This window comes from Pempheris klunzingeri, chromosome 3 (assembly GCF_042242105.1).
Source record: "Pempheris klunzingeri isolate RE-2024b chromosome 3, fPemKlu1.hap1, whole genome shotgun sequence".
NCBI classification, from domain to species: Eukaryota; Metazoa; Chordata; class Actinopteri; order Acropomatiformes; family Pempheridae; genus Pempheris; species Pempheris klunzingeri.
In genome coordinates, this window is record NC_092014.1 from 2481189 (window position 1) to 2502869 (window position 21681).

General features: G+C 42.5%; 1 protein-coding gene across 1 annotated transcript; it reads right to left on the reverse strand.

Moving 5' to 3' along the window:
* Positions 1-282: 282 nt before the first annotated feature.
* wipf2a (WAS/WASL interacting protein family, member 2a) lies at positions 283-19692 on the reverse strand. Its single transcript, XM_070856599.1, has 8 exons — positions 19203-19692; positions 13893-14052; positions 12706-12838; positions 11673-11810; positions 9011-9697; positions 5577-5828; positions 3813-3914; positions 283-2502 (listed from the first exon to the last, which is right to left on the reverse strand). Exons 2-8 carry the CDS (start codon positions 13953-13955, stop codon positions 2459-2461), a joined length of 1419 nt encoding a protein of 472 aa, XP_070712700.1. The 5' UTR covers positions 13956-14052; positions 19203-19692; the 3' UTR covers positions 283-2458.
* Between the last annotated feature and the right edge of the window lie 1989 nt (positions 19693-21681).

The following is a 21681-nucleotide window of genomic DNA, read 5'->3' on the forward strand; positions in this document are numbered from 1 at the left end:
TAAAGATGGACTTAACCTTTGCAGATACTGTGAACACATCCATTCAAATAAAGCATGTTTGTGTATTAACAGTCACCCAAAACAAACCGGTGCTTGAGATTTGTGGCGTCAAACCCATTTTCAACATTTCGGCTCTGCTCACAGTAAAACACAAAATTTTTATTGCCACTTTAGTTTCAGTGGAGGGTTTAAAGTCTTTGTTTCCAGTAACTGTGAGTGATGCAGATCCATTAAAGAGCCACAAACTGAGCAGGAAGAGAAAACACAAAGCAGACACGTGGCACCCTTTTTCCCCCATATTTATTTGAAATTATTTCAAAGGATAAAAACATGGTTGATTAACATGAAATGACCACAGGGCTTCTGCTCTATGAGAGTGGACGAGGTGAGAACAGGAGGAGACCTGTGAGACGAGGCGAGCGAGCGTGCGTCCAGGACAGGAAGTGGAGCTCCATTTATAGTTTCTGTTCAGAATGACCCAGACACGCCGTCACTACAAGTACCCGATTGGTTTTTTTGTTTTGTTTGTTTTTTCAGAACCAGGATCCCCAAAATGTTGGCAAAAACGTCACCCGCATCCATTCGGCTCATTCACCCCCATGGCCAAACATCCAGAGAAGTGCTACTATCAGACCGAAGCTCACCGACTGGAACAATGTTATAATCATTTCTCTTTCCTATATTACAAGCTTTTTACAACATAAAAATAGATCAGTAACTATGATTACCATATTCCTTAATGTAAATATACAATATTTATTGCATTTTCAAATAAACTTGTTTCTTATTTACTTTGTTGTCATCATTTTCCCTCCTAAAAAAAAAGAAAATAGAAAATAAAAAGCACTGGTACCGATGAGGGTGACAACAGATCTGTGTAAGGCAAAGACCAGCAGGAGGCGCCGCATCACTGAGGATGAAGAATCTGACCTGAACGAGCGTTTCTTTTTGTTCCTCTTACTTCAAATGAGATTTGATTAGTGTTTTAACGTCAAGCTCAAAGAAAACTAAAGAACTTCCTTCTGCTGAAACAGTTTTCTGGCACTTAAGTGTTCCATTTTTTTTTGTTTTTCTGTTTTTTTTGGTTAGCTTCTACCATCTACAATCTGTACAAACGTCTCCTTGCATAGCAATTTAACAATAAATCGTCTTTCTCTGGCCGTACTGCCTTTCCAAGGCGGCTCAACCAGCAGCAAAAGGAAAATGGATTCAGAACAGTTGAGCTCTTCGAACAAACTTCCTCACACGGAAAGTATAAATGATAAATGATCCCTTATGAGCAGCTCTCTGCACTGCAAACCTGCAGCCCAAATCATCCAGTAAACACGATAACTAAAAATAATTTAGTGTAGTGGAGCCACAGTGTGTTTGGAGAAAGATGCTGGCCATACAAACTTCAGCTTTTCAGACACATCAAGGGAAAAAAAAACAAACAAATAACTCACATGAACCCCCTTAAAACGTTTTTCTAGATTTTTGTCACATCGACGTGAGCGTGATCCCGATCGTCGGGTCTAATGTTGTGCATAAATCAGCGTCATGCACAGTGTTTCGGTTTAGCAGATAAGCTGCCGTGCAACGTCGCCTGAAGATGGAAACACAAACACTCCTACATGGATAAAGGAAAGGAGGCGGGCGGTGCAAGAAAGCAGGAAAACGGTCCCCGTCCATGTGTAGAAATAAACAACCAGACAAGGCTTCTGTCATAACTTGGCAAACTTACCAGTGATGCATTTAGTCCATGATCAAAGAGACTTTAAAACATGTCAATTATATATAACGTGGAAAGAGTCGTCGCTCTGTGCACTTTATTTGACTCCACTTGCTTTTGGCACACTGGCACAGAGCTTTGAATCAAACGCACCCTCACCTGGCACTGCTGGAATGGCTATTTAAGACAAAAAAATTAACCAAAAAACTTAAAAATATATATATATATAACCGTGAATAATCCCCACATTCATGGCATTATCAGTTTTTGTGGGAAACTGCTGAAAAGTTTCCGTCTGTAGTGTTTGAATTTTCCCCCTGGCAAATTAATTTTGACACCAAAATAATAAAAATCAAAACAAAATAAAAGATGTTATTGAGAATTATGAGAGTCATTGTCATTATTATTGTGAATAGGCATTAAAAAAAAGAAAGGTGGAATGCACAGATTTGGAAGTGTTGGGAGTTTGGTCCTGATATGTAGCGTCAAACAGAAGCCTCGTGGTCGACGTGGTCGCAGTCAGAGAGGTCGAAGGTCGTTTCTGGCCTCCCAGTGGTTTGTTTTTGTTTGTTGTCTCATGCAAAGACAGAAGGTGACCGCCGAGCAGCGTCGACCCCGCGTGGTGGTGGTGGTGGTGTCTACTTACGCCACTGTGCTTCCAGCTGGTGGTTTAGTGTTAGTGTGTGTGTGTGTGTGTGTGTTTTGTAGTGTTGTTTGAGTGCTTCAAGTCCTGAGCTGAGGGCGTGTTCACCTCCCCACCGGCGGCGCTGGAGGAGCTCCTCTCATCATGGCTGAAGGAACCAAAGAAAGAAAACAGAGAGACACAGAGACGAGAGGGGGAGTCAGTACACGTCAGGTAACAGCGCACGGCTAGAAATCATCAACTCTGAAAAAACAGGCCATAAATTCCACACGGCTGCGACAAAAAGCTGGAAATAATTAACAAACCACTTTGTAGCATGAAAACAGCAACTCAGGGAATAAACCTCATAACTCCTGATGAAGATGATTTAATTGTTCAAGCTCAAATTTAATTTACTGTTTTATACTTTTATGTAAATGTTTTGCATGTAAAGTCTTAATTTGTAAAGTGACTATAGCTGTCAGATGAATGTAGTGGAGTGGAGGTATTCTTTTTAAAATTTGCTTCCTAGAAATAGGGCAGAATCTTAAATATTTCCAGAGGGGGGCAGCAGGCAAGCACACCTAAGAAAGGCCCATTAAAAAAAAAGGAATCAATATCAGTTTAACTGTACGCTACATTTTGAATATTCTCACTGCTTAACATTGCCGTCAGACAGACTTTTCAATGGGGAACTGAGGCTACACGCTGCCTTTAAAGCCACCAGACTCCATTGAGAAAAACAGTAATTTTACCTCGCAAGACTCAAGAGTTGCTGGTCCACCGTTGCTTTGATCGATGACTTTACATATTAGTTTGGATCCGAACTAACCCGTTAAAAACACCACCGTCACAAAGTAACACAAAGAAAACTTACCGATCAAGGCAGCAATAGACAAACAATTCCATTGTTCTGTGAGGTAAAATGACCGTTTTTGTAAATGGAGTCTGGTGGCTTTTGTGCCAGTTCCCTATTGCAAAGACGGCAAAATAAAGCAGTGAAAATATCCTAAATATCACGCACACATACGTTTTCCTGCTTCTGTATCGCAGTACATTGCTTAACGTCTCTGCCGAGACTCCTGCCTGCTTCTCCAAACTGGGAGGGTGCACTGACCGCCAGCTACTGTAGGTAAAAACACTGACCATAGCTACATAGCTCATACAACCCCACTTCAAACATCTGAAATATCCCTTTAAGTGTGATGAAATACTCTTGTTAAAGTACAGTACCTGACTGTCTGAGCTAAAGATGGCCAAAAAAAAAGGCATCAAACAAGGCAGCAAATCAGGTAACTGGTAACTTTAACAGATCTTTTTCAGTTTTCATCAGTTTGGTTTATTTACTGGGCAAATAAACCAAACTTGTCTGACAGCAACGCTCTCCGCGAGCTGTTTGGAAATGTAAAAGTGCAACCAAAACACGTAAGCAGCCGAGACAGAGAGCAGACGGGTGTGTGGAGAGGTCAGTGCTCGCACCCTTGTTGGTTTTGCTGGGGTAGACCTTGCTGAAATGCCGGTACTCCTCCGGAGGGGGGAGGTCCTCGATCGGGTGGAAGTTGAACTTCGATTCAAAATCATCTGAGAGGAAAGAAAAAAAAAAAAAAAAAGTGTGTACACTTTATATCACATTTAATATATTTAATATCAGGTTATTCTGGACAAGAGTCATGGAATAAAGTAAATCTCTCCCAGACGGAGTTCAGGGAAGTTATTATTATTATTATTGGAGGAAGTCATGGAGAGTTTTTCCTGCATGTCATGTTACATTTATGGGTCTTTGAGCTGTTCAGTCATGGAACAGTCAGGGAGTGTAGCAGCTGACCAGTGTGTGTGTGTGTGTGTGTGTGTGTGTGTGTGTGTGTGTGTCTGTGTGTGTGTGTGTGTGTTTCTGTGTGTGTTCCTGCGTGGACGTGCAGCAGTGAACCTCAGTAATCGAGGAACCCTCCCTGCCCTCCTGATTTGTTCCAACAGGAAACAGAACCCCCCCCCCCCGGCTCGTTTGCATGGGCGCAGCAGGTCATTTGACTATCAACGGTCACCTTTAACCATCACATCAAGATCATAAACCAAACTCCTGTGTCTGCAGATCAAAGCCACCTCCAGAACACGTCTACAAAGAGACAAAAACAACAGATAAGATGCTCCTGGCAGATTTAAAGAGAACGCAGAGTGGGTTTTGAGGAGTCGCAGCGTCCAAACCATCACTTCGTCTCCTCGCATCCAAAATCTCATTCTGCCAGATTTCAGTCGCGGCACGTGAGAAATGGTGAAGGGTGGAAAGAAGTCTGGCTGCCAAAAAGTACACAGTTTCTGGGACATTAAAGGGCCACTACACCAGTTTTACTCATAAAGTTGAGGTTACTCGTCACAAAGTGTAGCGGGAAAACAAATGCGTCCTGTCTTCTGTCAGTCTGGAGCTGTTCGACAGTCACCGTCACTATTATTAGAATTATTGTTCTCGCAGCAGACGTGGCTGCTGCAGCCGTTTCCAACAATCCAACTGCTTCGCTCTCGCCTTCGACATCTTCGTGTTGAGGAAACAAAAACATGGCGGACAGCGAGGTGGACTCAGCAGGACAGTCGGCCTGCTGAAGGGCTCGAGTGGGGGGGGGTGTCACATGATCAACACATCCCCTTATGACATCATAAAGGGAGCCAAAATGGAAACGGAGCGTTTTCACACATTTACTGGAAGATGAAGCAGGAGAAACAAGTCGTGACCGGGTTTACATGGTCTGTCAGCGTCAAACAAAAACTGGGAGAGAGTTTCAAATCTGCACTTTCCAGTGAAGTTGACCAGGTGACCTAGTTTTTTTGTTACGGCACTTTGAAAACGTCACGTGATCTGATCACGCTGGTGTGATCGCAGACCTCTAAAGGGTTAAACGGGGAGTTTTTCCTAATATAATATCGGATGCTGCTCATGTGGGGACTCTTGAATCCTTAATTTTGATTTCCTGAATCGTTGGGTCTCTTAATTAACTCTTAATTAAAGAGTTTGGTCCAGACCTGCTCTTTATTGAAAGCGTCTTGAGATTACGCTGTTATGAATTGACGCTTTATAAATAAAGATTGATTGAAAGAAACAGAACAGGTGTGATCCACCACCCTGAAGTCAAATCTAAAAATCACATTTAATAAAAAAAACACAAATAGTTTAGTAGCTTTTGATGGTGAAATCATGAACGAGGAGGTGGTGGAGGAGGAGGAGGAGGAGGAGGAGGAGGAGGCCTGACTCACCTATGATGGACTTGGAGGAGGAGATGGAGGAGTGGCCGTTCCGGATGGGCGGGGGCGGTGGAGGGGGTCCGGCTGGGGTTCGGTTGGAGGAGGAGGAGGATAAGGAGACGGAGGAAGAGGAGGGAGGTGGAGGTGGTTTGCCCGCTCGGCTGTGGGGCTCCGAGGTCACAGAGCTGTGGACGCGGTAGGGGGGCGGGGGAGGAGGGGCGTCCCGGCCGCCGTTACGAGACCCGAGAGGGGGCACCTGGGGAGCTGCATGGATAACACACACACACACACACACACACACACACACACACACACACACACACACACACAGGATCAGGGTGACATGTATGATGTTACAGTAACCAGAGCAGCTCTGTCATGAGGATTTTAACGGATGTTGGTGCTAAAAGTTTGTGATTTCTGGCTTCACTTTGTTGTTAAGTGAATTTTCCTTTAGTTTCTATGAATCGCAAACTGCAGATGATTTCTCATCACCTGATTCAACATATTTCCAGACGTCTGACACCAAAAAAAAAAAAACATCCCACTGCTGGTGCATTCGAGGACACTTTGACTTCTGGGATTTGAGAATCAAGAATCGGTTTCTTTCACATCCACCCTAATTTGATATCAGCGACTAAAAATCCCAGTTTTCTCCTTTTGGCTTATAGTTTATTAATCTTTGTTGGATTCTCTATAAAACATATCTGTAATGAATTCTCTGAGTGTCCTTGAATGCACCTCAAAAAGGAGCGTATGCTGATTTAACTTTAATGAACAATAAATGTATCCTACTAAAGAGTCATTGCAATGAAATATCTAATATTGTACTGAACGTCATACTGAAAGGGGAATAAGTCTAACAATGGATTTTAATCTCTAAAAAAACAGCCTAAAGTCTACATAATTAGAAATTAAATAAATGATGATAATAATAATGGGCTACCACATGAGCTGCAACAATCATTTCCATAATCAATTAATCTGTGTATCATTTTTTTTTGATTGATCTCTTCTAAAATAAAAATAAATATATGTCCGTCACCATGTCCTAGAGGCCAAGGTGACGTCTTCAAATGTCTCATTTTGTCCGACCGACATTAGAAAACTAAAATATATATTAAATTAATAATTAATAATGCCTTAAAAAATAAAAACAACATCAATAGATCAATTATTGTCATTTTTTTTAACCAAACACATACAAAAATGATCTGTTTAGTCCTTTAAATGCTGCTAAATAATGATTATATATCAATCTAAAATGTCACATTGTGTTTTGTTGCTGTCTTTAAACAGCAGATTAACACCATAACTGTCATCACCGGCTGGTTATAGTTACGTATAATATACAGATAGAGATTATTTCCACAACTCTGCTCCCTTACATTTACTTTTAAATGCAAGAAAACAAAACACAAACAGCACACTGAGGAGCAGAAGAACAGGGACAACAGAGGAAACAGAGGGCATCTTGCAGCTTAATGTAAATGTAGGGGAGAAGCAGAGAGAGTGAAAGTGAAGAGGAATGCTGGAATATTCCACAGAGTTTCAGGAATGCAGAGAAACCAGGAGGCCTCGTGGCGAGTCGCTCCGTCGTCCAATCACAACACGGAGCTGCAGCTAACAAGTGCCTTCCTGTTCTGTGCGTTCGCTCTGAATTCAAATTACAAACGTGCTTCTGTGAGCCGCAAAACTGCTCTGAGGAGGAAATTAAATCACCATCTTAAAGTTTATATATAAAATATATTAAAAAAAGGCTAATTTATAATAAAAAAAAGCATCTTTCTTTCAAACGTATATTAACCTCTGGGTTTAAATACGTGATGCATCTAATGTGTTCTTATCTCATCAAGTCTAAACATGCAGTGCCATCACACGTGTTGGAATACTTGAATTTCCCCCGACTGGAGATCCAACGAGGACAAAAGCAACAGACAGACGCAGCTGTAGATATCATAGAATATATCAAACTAAACCTGGCGTGAATGCTGCAGTCAGAGGAGGAGGAGGAGGAGGAGGAGGGTTTATTAGGTTATATAGAGCCAAACAAATCACATCCCTGCCCTCCGCTCTGCTTTCAGAGACGACCTCCAGTAGGTGAAATCACGTGGAGGAAGTGTTGCTTTAAGGATGTGCTGCACTTTAGAGATAACGGGTCTAAACTTGCTCTGGTTTTTCTATGAACATTCCTCAAGATCCACGTTGTCTGCTGCTCAAATACTCAATCAGGAGGAGTCGTTGCAGCCTCATTTTCTTAAAGTTTAACTTAAACCTGGGTCCTATTTCTGTTCAGGTTCAGGCTGCAATGGCTGCAACATGCACCTGATCACAGTAGGTCCACTAAAAGAGCTTGTTTGATCCACTGACAGGCTCAGAGTGTTATTCTAAGTGTGTGACAGCATCATGGAAAGGATCCCTACAGAGAGAGACCTGGAAGATCCTTTTGGTTTAACCACAAACAGCACACACACCAGACTACATTCACTAAAACAGGGATTTTAGCTCACAGAACACCAGAGCTCAGGTCTACTGCTGCCTCAGTCAGTTAGTTGGTTTGCGTTATTGTGTGACTTCGGTTTATTAAAGGGCTAATTCCGTGTAACGCACAACAACACCTGTTTAGCTTTTATACTGAACACACGGTCCGACAGCTACTTATACCCCAATGAGTCAAAACACGTTGGTTTATCCTTGAAATAACTGATAAATGACTCATTATTCACCATCAGAGTGCTTCAGTTTCCTCTGACTGCTGTTCCACACCACAGCCCTCCATTTACACAAAGCTGTACACTCATAGTTTAGATTTTCATCTCATTATTGGCTCTATAATCACATAATTACATTTCTGCATTGATTCCTGGCTATAGGAGCCATTCAGTGAGTTCATCTTGTGTTTTACCTTATATTTGTTTTATTAGTACGAGATGTATGTATTGTAGATGATGTATTATATTTACATGGGCATATAACTTCTGCTTAGAGGGGCGTGATCAGTTCAACCACACACACACACACACACACACCCGAATGGAAATAAATGGACCTTATCTTTTTAAATGGGTTTTCCTTTTAGACATATTGTTTGTGCGTTGAAGTCACAGCCCCTGTGTTGCTGATAAAGGGCTCTGATAAGTTTTCAGCTCAATCTGACCAAAAGAGACCGATTACGATACGGACCTGGATCAGGTCTCTGCTACCTCTTGGTCAACCCCGTTAGTGAAAACACATCAATATGTAATTTTACATTCTCTGCACACACAACACGAACGACACACGAGGGACATCATTAGCAGCAGAACTGTGTTTTTAGGTGGACTTTTCCTTTAAAAGCTGAAGTGAGATGAAGTGAGGTGAGAAAAATGACTTTATAATCTACTGATGGACTTGACTCTGAACATGAATATGTCGGCTCTGTGTGTTCACGGTGAACATGGTCGTACCTGCTCTGCGTCCAGGCGGCTCTCTGGCGGGCGGCGGTGGTCTGACGCCCTGCTGGGAGGATGGAGACGATGAAGGAGGAGGAGGAGGAGCGTGGCTGCGTCCTTGGCTGCCGCCTCCAGATGAGTGTTTTTTGTGCAGGGAGTTGTGCCTCTGCGGCAGCTCCGGAGCCCCGCCCCCATCCACATGGGACGGCCCGTTGGAGACGCCGCCCGATGTGTGTGGTCTGTACGGCGGGGGAGGAGGAGGAGCCGAGGAGCCGCCGGTCGGCGGTCTGCTTGAAGATGGAGGCGGCTTCACTGAGCTGGGAGGGGTGTGGCCTCTGTTGGGCGTCGGTGGGAGGGGCTTCTCTCTGCTGTGAGAGGAGGAAGAGGAAGGTAGAGCATGTGCTTTCTGATGTGGTGTAGGCGGAGCGTTGCCACGGCCACCTCTGTTGAAGGGAGGAGGAGGAGGCGGGGCGGAGGTGCTGTGCTTCATCCCGCTGCCTATGGAGGAGCTGCTGCCGCTGATGCTGGGGGGGCGGGAGATGTCAGGGAGCGAGGGGCGGTGGGAGCGCGATTGCTCCGGTGGAGAGGGCTTGTTGGCCGGGGAGGGCGAGGAGGAGCGGCCCGTGGGGGGGCGAGGGGCGGCGGGCCGGGACCCTGGGGGCCGCAGGGCTGATCGTCCCACTGAACCACCAGCCGATCCATCTGGGCGGAAGACAGAGACACAAAATGACAAATCAAGAAATCTTGATTTGAATCTAATCAATTAAGACAGATGCTGTTTTTTCACCTGGGTGCATGTTGGAAAGAGTCTTTTGAATTTGTATTTGACTTGATCATCTTAACCCAAACCATGATCTTCTCCTAAATGTAACCAAGTAGCTTTGGTGCCTAATTCTAAACAAAACTGCGACTGAAAACTGATCATTTGGGAATTTATGCATTTTCTTTTAATACAGATCAATACAATTTACGGCCAGTCTCACATGGGGTTTCAAACTTGATCTCTTGGGTAAAAATCCAAGAACACAACAGATCACAATCAAAAAACAAAAAACTTTCCTCTAACATATGACAGAGAAAAGCGGTGAGTCATCACATTTGGGAAGCTGGAAGTTTGTTTTGTTTTGAGTTTGTGTGTGAAAAATTACTTTTGTCCTTTTTTTTTTTTCCACCAACAAATCAAATACTTGGCAAATCAAAGCGCCAACTCACATAACTACAAAAATCATAATCAAAAACTCTACAACTTTCCTAAACGGTGACTTTGGAACATTTCCCATAATGCCTTCATACAAAGTGAATCTTTGCTGCGCGGCTTTGGCTGAATGCTCGCCTCTGATTGGTCAATCACAGCATTCTAGGACCTGCTGTTTCTATGTAGCAGGCCGTTGCTATGGAAACAGTCCTGATCGCCCTGGACGACCACATTAATCCACAGAAGGAAGTGCAATTGACAAAAATCAGAAAAACACCATATTTTATGTCAAATTATTGATTTTTTTTTTTTTTATTTAGTAAGTGGCCGTGTAATAAATGTTGTCATTATGACCTCCTTGTTGAATATTATCTCTTACATATCGTTTACATTTAATTTAACCCTTTCATGCATAGAGGTGACTTCAGTGTGCTGCTCTTCAAAAGCTGTTTTCTTGTATATGCATGAGTTTTGATGGCGTAGCTGCACATCAGCCGCTACAGTGAAGCTGCTGCATCATCTCATCCACTCAGAGTGAAGCCAAGATGGCCGACAGACAGACAGAAACACCAAGGTGCTCATTTTTTCCTGTTCAAACCTTCTAGAAAAAGAAACTTGGGGACATCAAGTAACATCTAAGGAGTCATGCAATTGCTAAATTTTCCAAGTATTGATTTTATATTGGGAGGAAATTATGATTAATCACATGTCCACTGAAGTGTACATCATGCATCAGTAGCTGTATTTCAACTAGTGGACATGTAAATATATCTTTAGACAATTTGGGTTGGAAAAAAAAATTCAAATCTTGTTTTTCATGCCTAAAGATGACTAAAAACACTGAGGTTATCATAATTCATGCATGAAAGGGTTAAACTACTAATTATTCTATATTTGACCCCTTAAAAGCTGTAAATATTTCTTCTGTATAAAATAAGAAACTTCGAGCCTCCCATCCATAATTCATGTCCCTCGCTGCTCGCTGCTTTAGCTGCGGCCACAAATACGTTCGCTACCGTCTGAGATAAGTGGTGCGTCCATTAAGCTGGAAATAGCCTCGTTCACGTCCAAATCTTCACGGCAGATTATGGCTTGTGTGAACTTGAGGCCTTTAAAAGCATTCTGCATTAACCGTTACTTTCTATAACCACAAAAATATGATTGAGGAGCAGACTTCTGTGTACAGACATAAAAGTAAGGCGTTGGTAGAAAGAGCTTCCCTCTTGTTGCTCAGCTCATCTTCTGTATGTGCAGACTGTTTGTGTTTGCTTGTGTCTGAATAAACTATTGAGAGTTTATAAATGATTGATGTTATATCAGCTCACTCCCATCAGAGGTGGACTTTGACCTCACGTCCCCTCTCCGGTTTATTTATTTACACAAATGGTCTGGACACTTTGGTATGAACGTTTATGTTTTCTCGAAAGGTTGCATCATTTCTGTCAAATATAATCAATCACATTAGAAATAAATCAAACATACCTCCAACTGGGCGTAACTTTGGCACACCTCCTTGGAATAGGCCTCCCATTCCCATTGGCCCTCCACCTCCAAAGCCTCCACCGCCACCTCCGCCTCCACCACCTCCTCCTCCTCCTCCGCCGCCTCCTCCTCCTGATTCTGGTAAAAAGACGAGAAGCACGTCAATAAAAATATGAAAGAGGAACTAGAAGAACATTTTAATATTCAAATACTTCGAGAGAACAAGGGTAACTAAAAATCATGGTAGATGAACCAGGATAAGTGAGCAGAGAACAGGAGGAACGTCCTTTATCAGCAACAATTTTAGATTAATATATATCTGGAAGTTCCTTTTGGTTTAACCACAAACAGCCGTTATATCGCTCTCTGCACACACACCAGACTACATTCACTAAAACAGGGATTTTAACTTGAAGAACACAGGTATTGCTGAGTCACTGCTGCCTCCATCGATTAGTTTGTTTGTGTTACCTGGTATTACACAAATGTTGAATTGGATCTGAACTAACTCCATAAAGCACAAGTGACACAATAACACAGAGAAACTAATCAATCAGGAGACCAGCATCTACTGTGTAAAATTACTGTTTTTGTCAATGGAGTCTGGTGCCTTTGAGAAGAGCGATATAAAAGGCATTTCTGCTTAAACAAAAAGGATCTTCCAGATCTCTCTCTGAAGGGATCCTTTCCATAATGCTGTCAAAAACTTCAAATAACAATCTGAGCCTGTCAGTGGCAAAAACAAGCACTTTTAGTGGCCATTCTTTGATGTGGCGCAATTGTCCAGAAGGATTACAGCTATTACAGCCTGCTCACTGCCCATTCTCAGCTGCCAGTGGAGGCGATCTACTGGACCGTTTCCTTCAGTTCTTGTGCCCACCAGTCATTTTGAATCCAAAAATATGTAAAAAAATAGGGCCTATGTTCAAAATAACAGTTACCATTTAACCATCTCCTGCTACCGCGTGAGCGTAGACAAGCTCAGAGTTACGTCAGTTCAGGTTTGTGTGTGAATGAACTTGCTGTGACTCACTCTCTATTATCGGGCTGCTCCGGTCGTTGACCACAGTGACCTTCTTTAGTCTGGCGCCTTTGCAGATGTCCGACAGCAGCGCTCCTCTGCCTTTAGCCTCGGATGAGTTCAGTTTGGGAGGAGTCGTGTTCGCCTGCCGAGGAAGTCAACAAACACACAATCACACCTCCAGTTCCTCTGGCCTGAGCCACAGTGGAGAGTTTGTTTGGCTTCACTTAGAAGAGACTCGTGGCTTGTAAACAAAAGCCACACGACTCAGTAGCATCCGAGTGGACAGAGTTTGGTAACTTGACATCCTGCCAGTTTAGAGATTTTGGCAGATTAGACTACAATCGCTGAAACTTAATTGTTTTGTAGTAATCAACCTTCTCTGATGTTCATGTCAGGCATGAAGACAAACAGGGGAAGACAATCATCAGGCCGGTTCAAGAATAAGTAACTGCACAGCAGATCCCTTGGAGGAAATGTTCGATTTTTCCCCTGACTAAGCAAATCTAATCTCGCCAAACCAAATTTACTCTCATAATAATACGTTTTTGCAAGTCTGAGGCCTTGTTCACATCTATAAGGATATTTTTCTAAACAGGTAACATAAATAAAACGATTCCAAATACTCAAACAAAGCATGCTGGGTGAGTACATGCTGATAAAACTTCCCTAAAAACACCACAGAAATGTATTCTGAGCGTGGTGAGCTTATTTTATTCAAATAAGATGATCCAAAATCATCAGTGGACATCAAACTGCTGACTCGGAAAAGGTGCAGCACAGCATAGTTGAGTTGTTAACTTGTACTTAGGCCTGGCAGTGCTAACCAAACGTAAACTGGTGGTCACCGTTGTCGTTGCTCATCACAAAAAGTTTCCTAAATACCGTTTTCCACGGTTCCGTTCTGCTCGCCTGTAGTTTTCTACAGATGAAGTGTGACAGGAAAAAGGGGCCTACTGGGACATTACTGCAGTTTTTAGTGCATCATATTATACAGATGTACCTAATGAAGCTGACGTCAGTGTATAATTACAGCAAACGGCTTTGGATAAATGATTTTTAACGTCACATCCAGAGGTGATTCCTTCATCGTACAAACGTGAGACTCGTCGTTCACCGTCTGTCCTGTAGGTGAATCCAGCTGCACTCAACTGTTATAATCTGTAAAACTCTGCGACAGTTTCAGTCCACTCACTGACCTCATTGAAGGTGGGGGGAGGCGGGGGTCCTGGGGGAGGAGGGGGAGGGGGAGGAATCGGCATCCTGTCCCTCTGTTGGCACCTCTGTGTGTGTGTGTGTGGTGGCGGAGGGTGGGACCGGCGACTTCACCGTCTCAGCTGGGACGACACACGTTGACTCCTGCAAAACAACGAGACATAATTCATTAAACGTGAACGTTCATCTAAGCGTCTCGAAGGTGCGCTCGAGCTCACGGCTTGGCCAAAAAGACGCTACTGGTATAGAGTGAATTAAGCTAATTAATCATTTGTATTGACATCGTAGCAGTTTAAGTTATCAGTAAATAAGAAATGTTTAATTTAAAGTACGTACAGAACTCTGATTAACTGTAAAGAACTGAAGCGGATAAGTGGTCTGGAAATAAAAGAGGAAAAACAAGAGTGAGTTGTCCTTTTTAAACCAACCAGGCCATTTTGGAGTTTGGGCAGGTGCTGAAGAAGTCAAGTGTAACTTCACAGGTGAATTATGCAAAATACAAGCCGCTGTGGCCAGCAAACACAAATGGCTGCTTTGATGGATTCAATACAACATTAAAAAGCTGTTAAACGCAAGTTTTGGCATCAAAACTGCCAGAAAAAGCTTTTTTTTTTGTTTTTCCTCCACAGGACGTGTTGTTTTTATCTTATTTTAAAGGGAACTTCAGTCTTGGGGACTTCATGGGGAAATATCTGCACAGCACACTGAGAAACGTCATTAGAAAAACAAAAAAAAACAAAAAACCCTGTGCATATGTGTGAATATAATCTAAATATCAGCTCGTAGTGGATGTAAACGGACATTTCCTTCTGACAGTTTTGTGAAAATGTTTAAATTAAGCTGACGACTGATGAAGCCGTCATCTGAGTCAGTTGTTCACTTTTACAAGGGAAGAATAATCCAAGCTTGATTGAAAGAGTGTTTCTTTTTTAATTAACATTAATGTAAAGAAAGAACACGTACGAATATGCGTCTAAAAAAGGCTCTGGGGAATATTTCCACAGCGAGGTTCGATCCTTTCTTACTCCCAGTGGGTTATAAAAAGTTCTCTGCCTACAGCTGGTGGATACGCTAACAAGGCAGCTAAAGGCTAATATGCTAACAGAATTTACATGATAGTCAATGACTGTTCAGCAAGCCAATCAACTGGAGGCTTAGTTTTTCAAGATTAATGGATTATGTGTGCGTTATGAGAGCGTTCCCCCCAAAAAACAAAAATATTTAGGCTACGACAACATCACAGCGTTGGTACATCTTTGTCTCTCAGTTTAAAAATGGCGGATCGCAAACAACTTTAAGCTGCATACCGACGTCTACTGTGTAGGAGTATGTAGCACAACATCGAAAGCTGTGTAAAGTAGCTTCGCCTCAGTCTTTATAGACATCTAGTGCCGTGTTGCACAGCTCCAGGTATTCGGACACCAGCACAATCAGCTCCTGCAACGCTCTTTGACTTCCTTCCTTTTGATTGGCCAAAGTCAGGCAGCTGCATCTTCATCCTCTGTGTGTGCGTTCATGTGAGCTGTGATAAGAAACCGCTTCCCCTCCGCCGCCGTCCCCTCACAGGCCATTTTCACAGAAAAGATTTTGCTTTGTCACTGGACTAAATAGTCACACGAACGATGGCTCAGTTCCATTTAGCTGCTTTAGTGTCAGGGTGCTGGCATTGTGCACACTGGCACAGCTTACTGGCACAGAGTCATTGTTAAGGTTATCGGCAACACCTGTGCTTCGCCTGCTATGACAAGTCAAGATGTCCGCGGCGGAAAAAAAGGCCTGGAGGAGGCAAGTTGTAGCACGACGATGTGAAAGCCACTTCATGGTTAAGCTCTTTGAGAGTATGGCCCCTATGTACGACATGGAGGCGCACATAAAGCTGCCAGCTACGACTGAGCTGAGCTGGACAGAAGTCATATAACATACAGGAAAGACAACCAGACAGAAAGCTCCCACTTTAAAAAAACATATTTATCACCAGGTCAAACAAGCACAACAGTGTGCTGTCGAATTTGTGCTTAAGTACAGTATGCAACTTCAGTGCCGACTCCCTTCACCAGCAAGTAAATGGCTTTGAATTTAACCATTTAACCAATTTTTTCTGCCAGAGGAGAGTTCGGTTTGCTTCTAGCGAACCCCCCCTCTACTCTACTTATAAATAAATAAAGTAGATGCATAAATTAATACATAAAATCTGTTTTAGAGTACTCTATATTTAGAATATCCCCACAGCTTTCCACTTCCATCAAACTGAAGCTGTTCTCCAGTTCTTGCTTCAAAGCCACCAGACTCCATTGACAAAAGTTGTAATTTTATTTTTTTTGCAGATCACTGCACTTGCTGGTCTACTGCTGGCTCGTTAAATGAACCGACACTTTAGTCTGGATCCAAACTAAGCATTTCAAACATAAAACTCACACAGTGACACAAACAAACTAACCGATCGTGGCTGCGGTATCAAGGCAGCAACTTCCTTGTTCTGCCAGGTAAGATGATTTTTGTTAATGGAGTCTGGTGGCGTTGAGGCAAGTGAAGACAAGAGACAAGGAGAGGTGTACATTAGATTATTTTCATCACTGTACATTGCTAGATTTTTTGTTTTTAGCGTCTGTGCCGGGACTCCTGCCTGCTTCTCCAAACTTGGGGCATGCCTCCTAAAAAAAAACTCCAAACTATCCCTTTAAACGCACCTATGATGCACCCATACCTGAAACCGTTCTAAATGTGTCAGCTCTGCACACAATGGCGGAGGTCACTGGATCTCCCCAAACCAGTTAGCTGTCTGGGCCCATTGTTGGCTCATGCAGGCAGCGTTGCCTCCTCACCCCACCCTCCACCCTCCACCCCCTCCTCCTCCTCCTCCATTGCTGCAGCTCCATTCCTCAGACTGCCTGGTGGCCCCAGTGTCGGGGCAGGTTTTCTCAGAGGGAAACCAAAGGAATCTCGCCGAGCAAGCTCACCAATCAGTCAATCAGTCAGTGACGCGGTTTAAACGGAAGGACGCAGCAGCAAGGACAGAAACTGAGAGCGGGGGTTATGTCATCTGGAGGAAAAAGAAATGCTTCATGATCTACTGAGTGCACAGGGACTGAAGCCAACACACAGACAGACAGTTACAATTATATGCCTGCATTGCATTGCATTACGCCTGTTATCATTACCCCACTAATAGTCAGAATAATTATCCAAACACAATTAACTAGACAACCGTCATTGTGTTTGAAACTGAAATGTGTAAACCCATCAGCAAAAATCCAATCAAAAAGGGAATTTTGATAATCAATGAATCTTTTATGCCGTTTATCAAGTAAAACTACAAACAGCTTGCTTGACATCGATGTCAGTTTGATTTACAACATAAATAACTACTCAGTTCAGACTCTGGAAATGTCTGATGGGAATTTTCCATTACAACGACATGATACACACTAAATAAGATTGATGGATATTAAAAATAGCAGCTTGTTGCAGCTGAAACTCCAAGATTACTTTCCACTTTTGAAATGTCTACACTCAGCTGATGCCAAAAAGGGTCTCTTGCTGACAGATATATTTTTGCAAAAACATTAACAGATGAAGAGCGCATTTGAAAGCGGTTAAAAAGAACAAAATTAAAGTATCTAGATACGCAAGACTTGGGGTCCAATTGTTGCTCTGCTTGTCTTTTGTCGTTTAATCACAGCAAGAGTAAAAGACTTTAACTTCAGTGAGCCAATAATGTTTGTGGGACACATCAAAATACTCAGAGAGATAGAACAGCTCATCTACTGCATATTAGGGCTGCAGCTAGTTAATATTTTAGTTGGCGATTAATCTACTAATAATTCCCTCCATTAATCAATCAAAAAAAATAAATAATGATAAAAAAAAGACTGCAATATGTCAAGCATAAGCTAAACTTCATATTTGCTGACAAGATTATAACCATTATCGAAACTATCGCAGGTTACTTTTCTGCCGATTTATCAATTAATGGGCTTCAGCTCCAATATCAACACAGAGTTTTCAACCAGAATGAGGTAGAACAACATGGAAAAGAGTTTTTCTTCGTCAGGAACCAAAAGTGTTGGATCAGACAACAGGACTCACTGAGATACACTTCATTTTAAATGGTACTACTGCAGTGAGGGGTCATCTGAGAACTGAATATTTAAACAGTATTATGTCAATTATATACTCCATTTTGTTTGGCGCCAGGTCAACACTGATGCACTTGAAACGTTTAACTTGTTTAAGTTAAAGTGAAGTGTTTATTTGGGGCGGAGAATAAGTGTTATACTCAGAAAAGAAAGGTACTGGAGGTATCATTCTGGTTTTGATATGAAATTAAAAGTATGGTTGTCCAATAGATGGTTAAGAAAATGCCTAAATATGCACACACACACATACACACACACAATATGTTAAGAGACGAAGGCTCATAGAAAAGAAGATTAAGGCACGTTTCTTCTCCTCAATCCTGCATATATATATATATATATATTTATGCAAAACACATGTAAAATTGACAGCTATACACTGATAAAAACCAACAGGTTCCTGACCTTTGACCCCTCTAATCTGACTCATCCTTTTCCATTCAAGATTAAAGTAAAGTGAAGAACTAAGTAGGTCATGGTCGCTGAGGTTTGGGCTCCATTAAGCTGTTCACTCAATAACAGTTGGTAAAACAGCCATTTAATGGAGGAAAGGAAAAAAAACAGCAAGTTTCCCCACATCGACAGTGTGTCTGCAGAGAAATACAACCAGAGGAGGAGGAGGAGGAGGATGAGGAGGAGGAGGGGGTGTATGAGGAAGTTAGATGCTTTTGTGGTCAAGGAAATAAACTGAGCTGCTAAAGGCCTGTGGCTGTGTGTGTATGTGTGTGTGTGTGTGTGTGTATGTGTGTGTGTTTCTAGGCTTTTTGGTGCACTGACAGTCCAGCATTGCCATAACACAGCCTGCTTTGTGTGCTCATCCACTTCCAAGACAGATTCAGCCATAAAAAATAAAAAAAAAACACAAGAAAACAACATCCTCCTCCTCCTCCTCCTCCTCTTCTTCAGCTAACTTGTTTTAGCATTGCTGAAGCATTCACTTACTCAGCTATTAAACCATAATTCATAAGTTATGATTTGATGGGGGAATAAAATAAGGAAAAACCACACCAGCTAACCGCCTGACATGGAGCTCAGCAGAACAGGATTTATGCGGCCTGAGCTGGTTGTTTAGCAGCTTCAGCCGCTCCCAGGTAAAGATCAACAAATATACCTGGCGCTAGCTTAAACTTAGGTGGGGTAAAGTTAGCTTCAACATACCTGCTGGCTCGAAGAAGAGGAGGTTTGATGGTCTCGTCCTCCTAAACAACATGAATGGAAAGTGCAGTGTGGTATTGATCCTTCGTGGGAGCAGTTTGACAAAACAAATTTTTTTTTTTTTTAGGATGGGAGGGTGCTGGCAGGTCCCGGTGATGTAACTTAACGCCACCACAAACACTAGCAGGTTAGCCGGCTAACGCTAGCTTGCTGTCGACGGTTCACCAGCTCGGCTAGCGGCGGTTACAGCGGAGCTAGCCGCAGTTAGCTGGTTAGCATCGAACTGTCAGTGTCAGCGCAGTCCGGCTGACTGTAAAGTCCGTCAACAACAGGCTCTTTACGGTAGCGTAGCGCATAAAACAAACCGCGGGACGCCTTTAAAAGTCACTTTGAACGGTTTCAGGCAGATCCAGGAAAACTTTACCCGCACTCCTGACCTGCGGGCAGAGCCATACTCCCCCCGGTGACACCGTTTTATCGGTTCCCTTCTCGGAAACCCGGAAACGGGCCGACAAGACACAACAAAATGGAGGCAGATCTGCGCCGCGTTCACGTGCTGTCGTAAATTCCACTTTCCGTGGTCGTAGCGCGACAATCAGGACTAGAATCAGCTTTATTCGCTTTAAGTATGTGAACAGATTCAAGGGATGTGACTCTTTTTCCCCCTCCACTGCTCTCGTGTACTTACACATAAATAGCCAAACTGTGAAACAAGAACAACAAAACTGAACAAAGTAAACGCACATTTAACTTAAAGGTCCCATATGATGCAAAATGCACTCTTTAATGTTTTTTTTTTTGTTTCAACATAATTGTGTGTCCCCCAAGTGTTCCTAGAGAAAAACACTGACAAAAGAGTGTCCTTTTTCTCTTTCACCTGCCCCATTTCTTCAGTAAATGTGTGTGAAAACACACTGTTTGGATTTGGCTCACTTTATGATGTCATAGCCCGATTTATGATGTCATAAGGAGGATCTGTTGATCATATGACCCTGCCAACCACACAGGAAGTGTGCCAATTTTACATGGTGACATAACTGTGTTATTATTACTGCGGAGTGCTAACAGGAAGTTAGCGGTGGGCTAACAGGAAGTTAGCAGAGGGCTAACAGGAAGTTAGCTGGCTCGGAAGACCCAAGATGCTAGTGCGCTGTGCTCCATGAACCCAACAAAGCGGATGATCTGGATACTTTTATGTGGGGCAAGTGCCATGGGAATGAACAGAGCCTCCAACACTGTATCCAGTTCTCTTTATGCATCCACGGTCCACCTCGCTGTCCGCCATTGTTTTTTTCCTCACTAATGCCAGCTTCTATTTACACAAAGACGTGGAGGGCAAGAGCAAAACATGCAGACTGCTCTGCTCTTAAAATGGAGCGTTCAGACAGACGCAGCTGCAGCAGCCACGTCTGCTACGAGAAAAATAACGTGTTTCTTTGAACGTCAAACCATGTAAACCTGCACTAATAAGACCTCAAAATACAGTTATGAAATTGAAAAAGAGCAGAATACATTTAACACAAGTATACATGTAAAACCTATTATATTTTACAGATAAATGAGGTGCATTTTACCCCATTAATCTACATTTGACAGCTGTGGTTCCTATTTTCTTTGCAGAGGGTAAGATTTTACATACAGAACCAGTTTATAAATTGTGATATATTGTTTTAGATTAAACTACCCGACAGCGTAAGAACAGACCTTCTACATTAGAGTGCGATAATGCACTTGTATGCGATAATTATATAATTATAATCCATCCATCCATTTTCTGGAGCCAATCCCAGCTGACTTCAGGCGAGAGGCGTACACCCTGAACTGGTCACCAGCCAATCGCAGGGCCACATACAGACAGACAGACAACCACTCACTCTCACACTCACACCTACGGGCAATTTTAGAGTTACCAATTAACCTAATGTGCATGTCTTTGGATTGTGGGAGGACACCGGAGTACCCGGAGAGAACCCACGCTAGCATGGGGAGAACATGCAAACTCCACACAGAAGACCCCAGGTTCAAACTGGGATTTGAATCCCAGACCTTCTTGCTGTGAGGCAACAGTGCTAACCACAGCACCACCATGCTGCCCTATCATTATAATATAAAAGTATGATAGTATGATACTTTATTTTGCTGAAAACACTTCTATACAGTAAGTACACATGTTTTAAATTAAAAAAAAACAACCTTACATGCAGAACTTTTATGTGTTTGTGTGTATTATAACTTATTTTACTTGAACAAATGTTCTGAGTACCTCCTCCATCACGGGATATTTGTGTCATGAACTTTATGTGTGTGTGATGTGAACTATTATCCTAAAGCAAAGACTGTATTATTCCACCTTGCGGCTGTCTGATTAAATGTACTGAAGAAACTTTCTCGAAAGGACTTAACATCTCATAATAATGTCTTCGCATTCAAAAATAATAACTCGATATCTTAGTATCTTAAAATAATTACTTAATACCTCAAA

Coding starts and splice junctions, on each gene's coding strand:
- wipf2a (XM_070856599.1), bottom strand. CDS start 13,955: ATGCCGATTCCTCCCCCTCCCCCTCCTCCCCCAGGACCCCCGCCTCCC. Junction 11,811..12,705: donor GAGCAGCCCGATAATAGAGA/GTGAGTCACAGC, acceptor TCTTTTTACCAG/AATCAGGAGGAGGAGGCGGC. Junction 2,503..3,812: donor CCCCAGCAAAACCAACAAGG/GTGCGAGCACTG, acceptor TGGTTCCTTCAG/CCATGATGAGAGGAGCTCCT.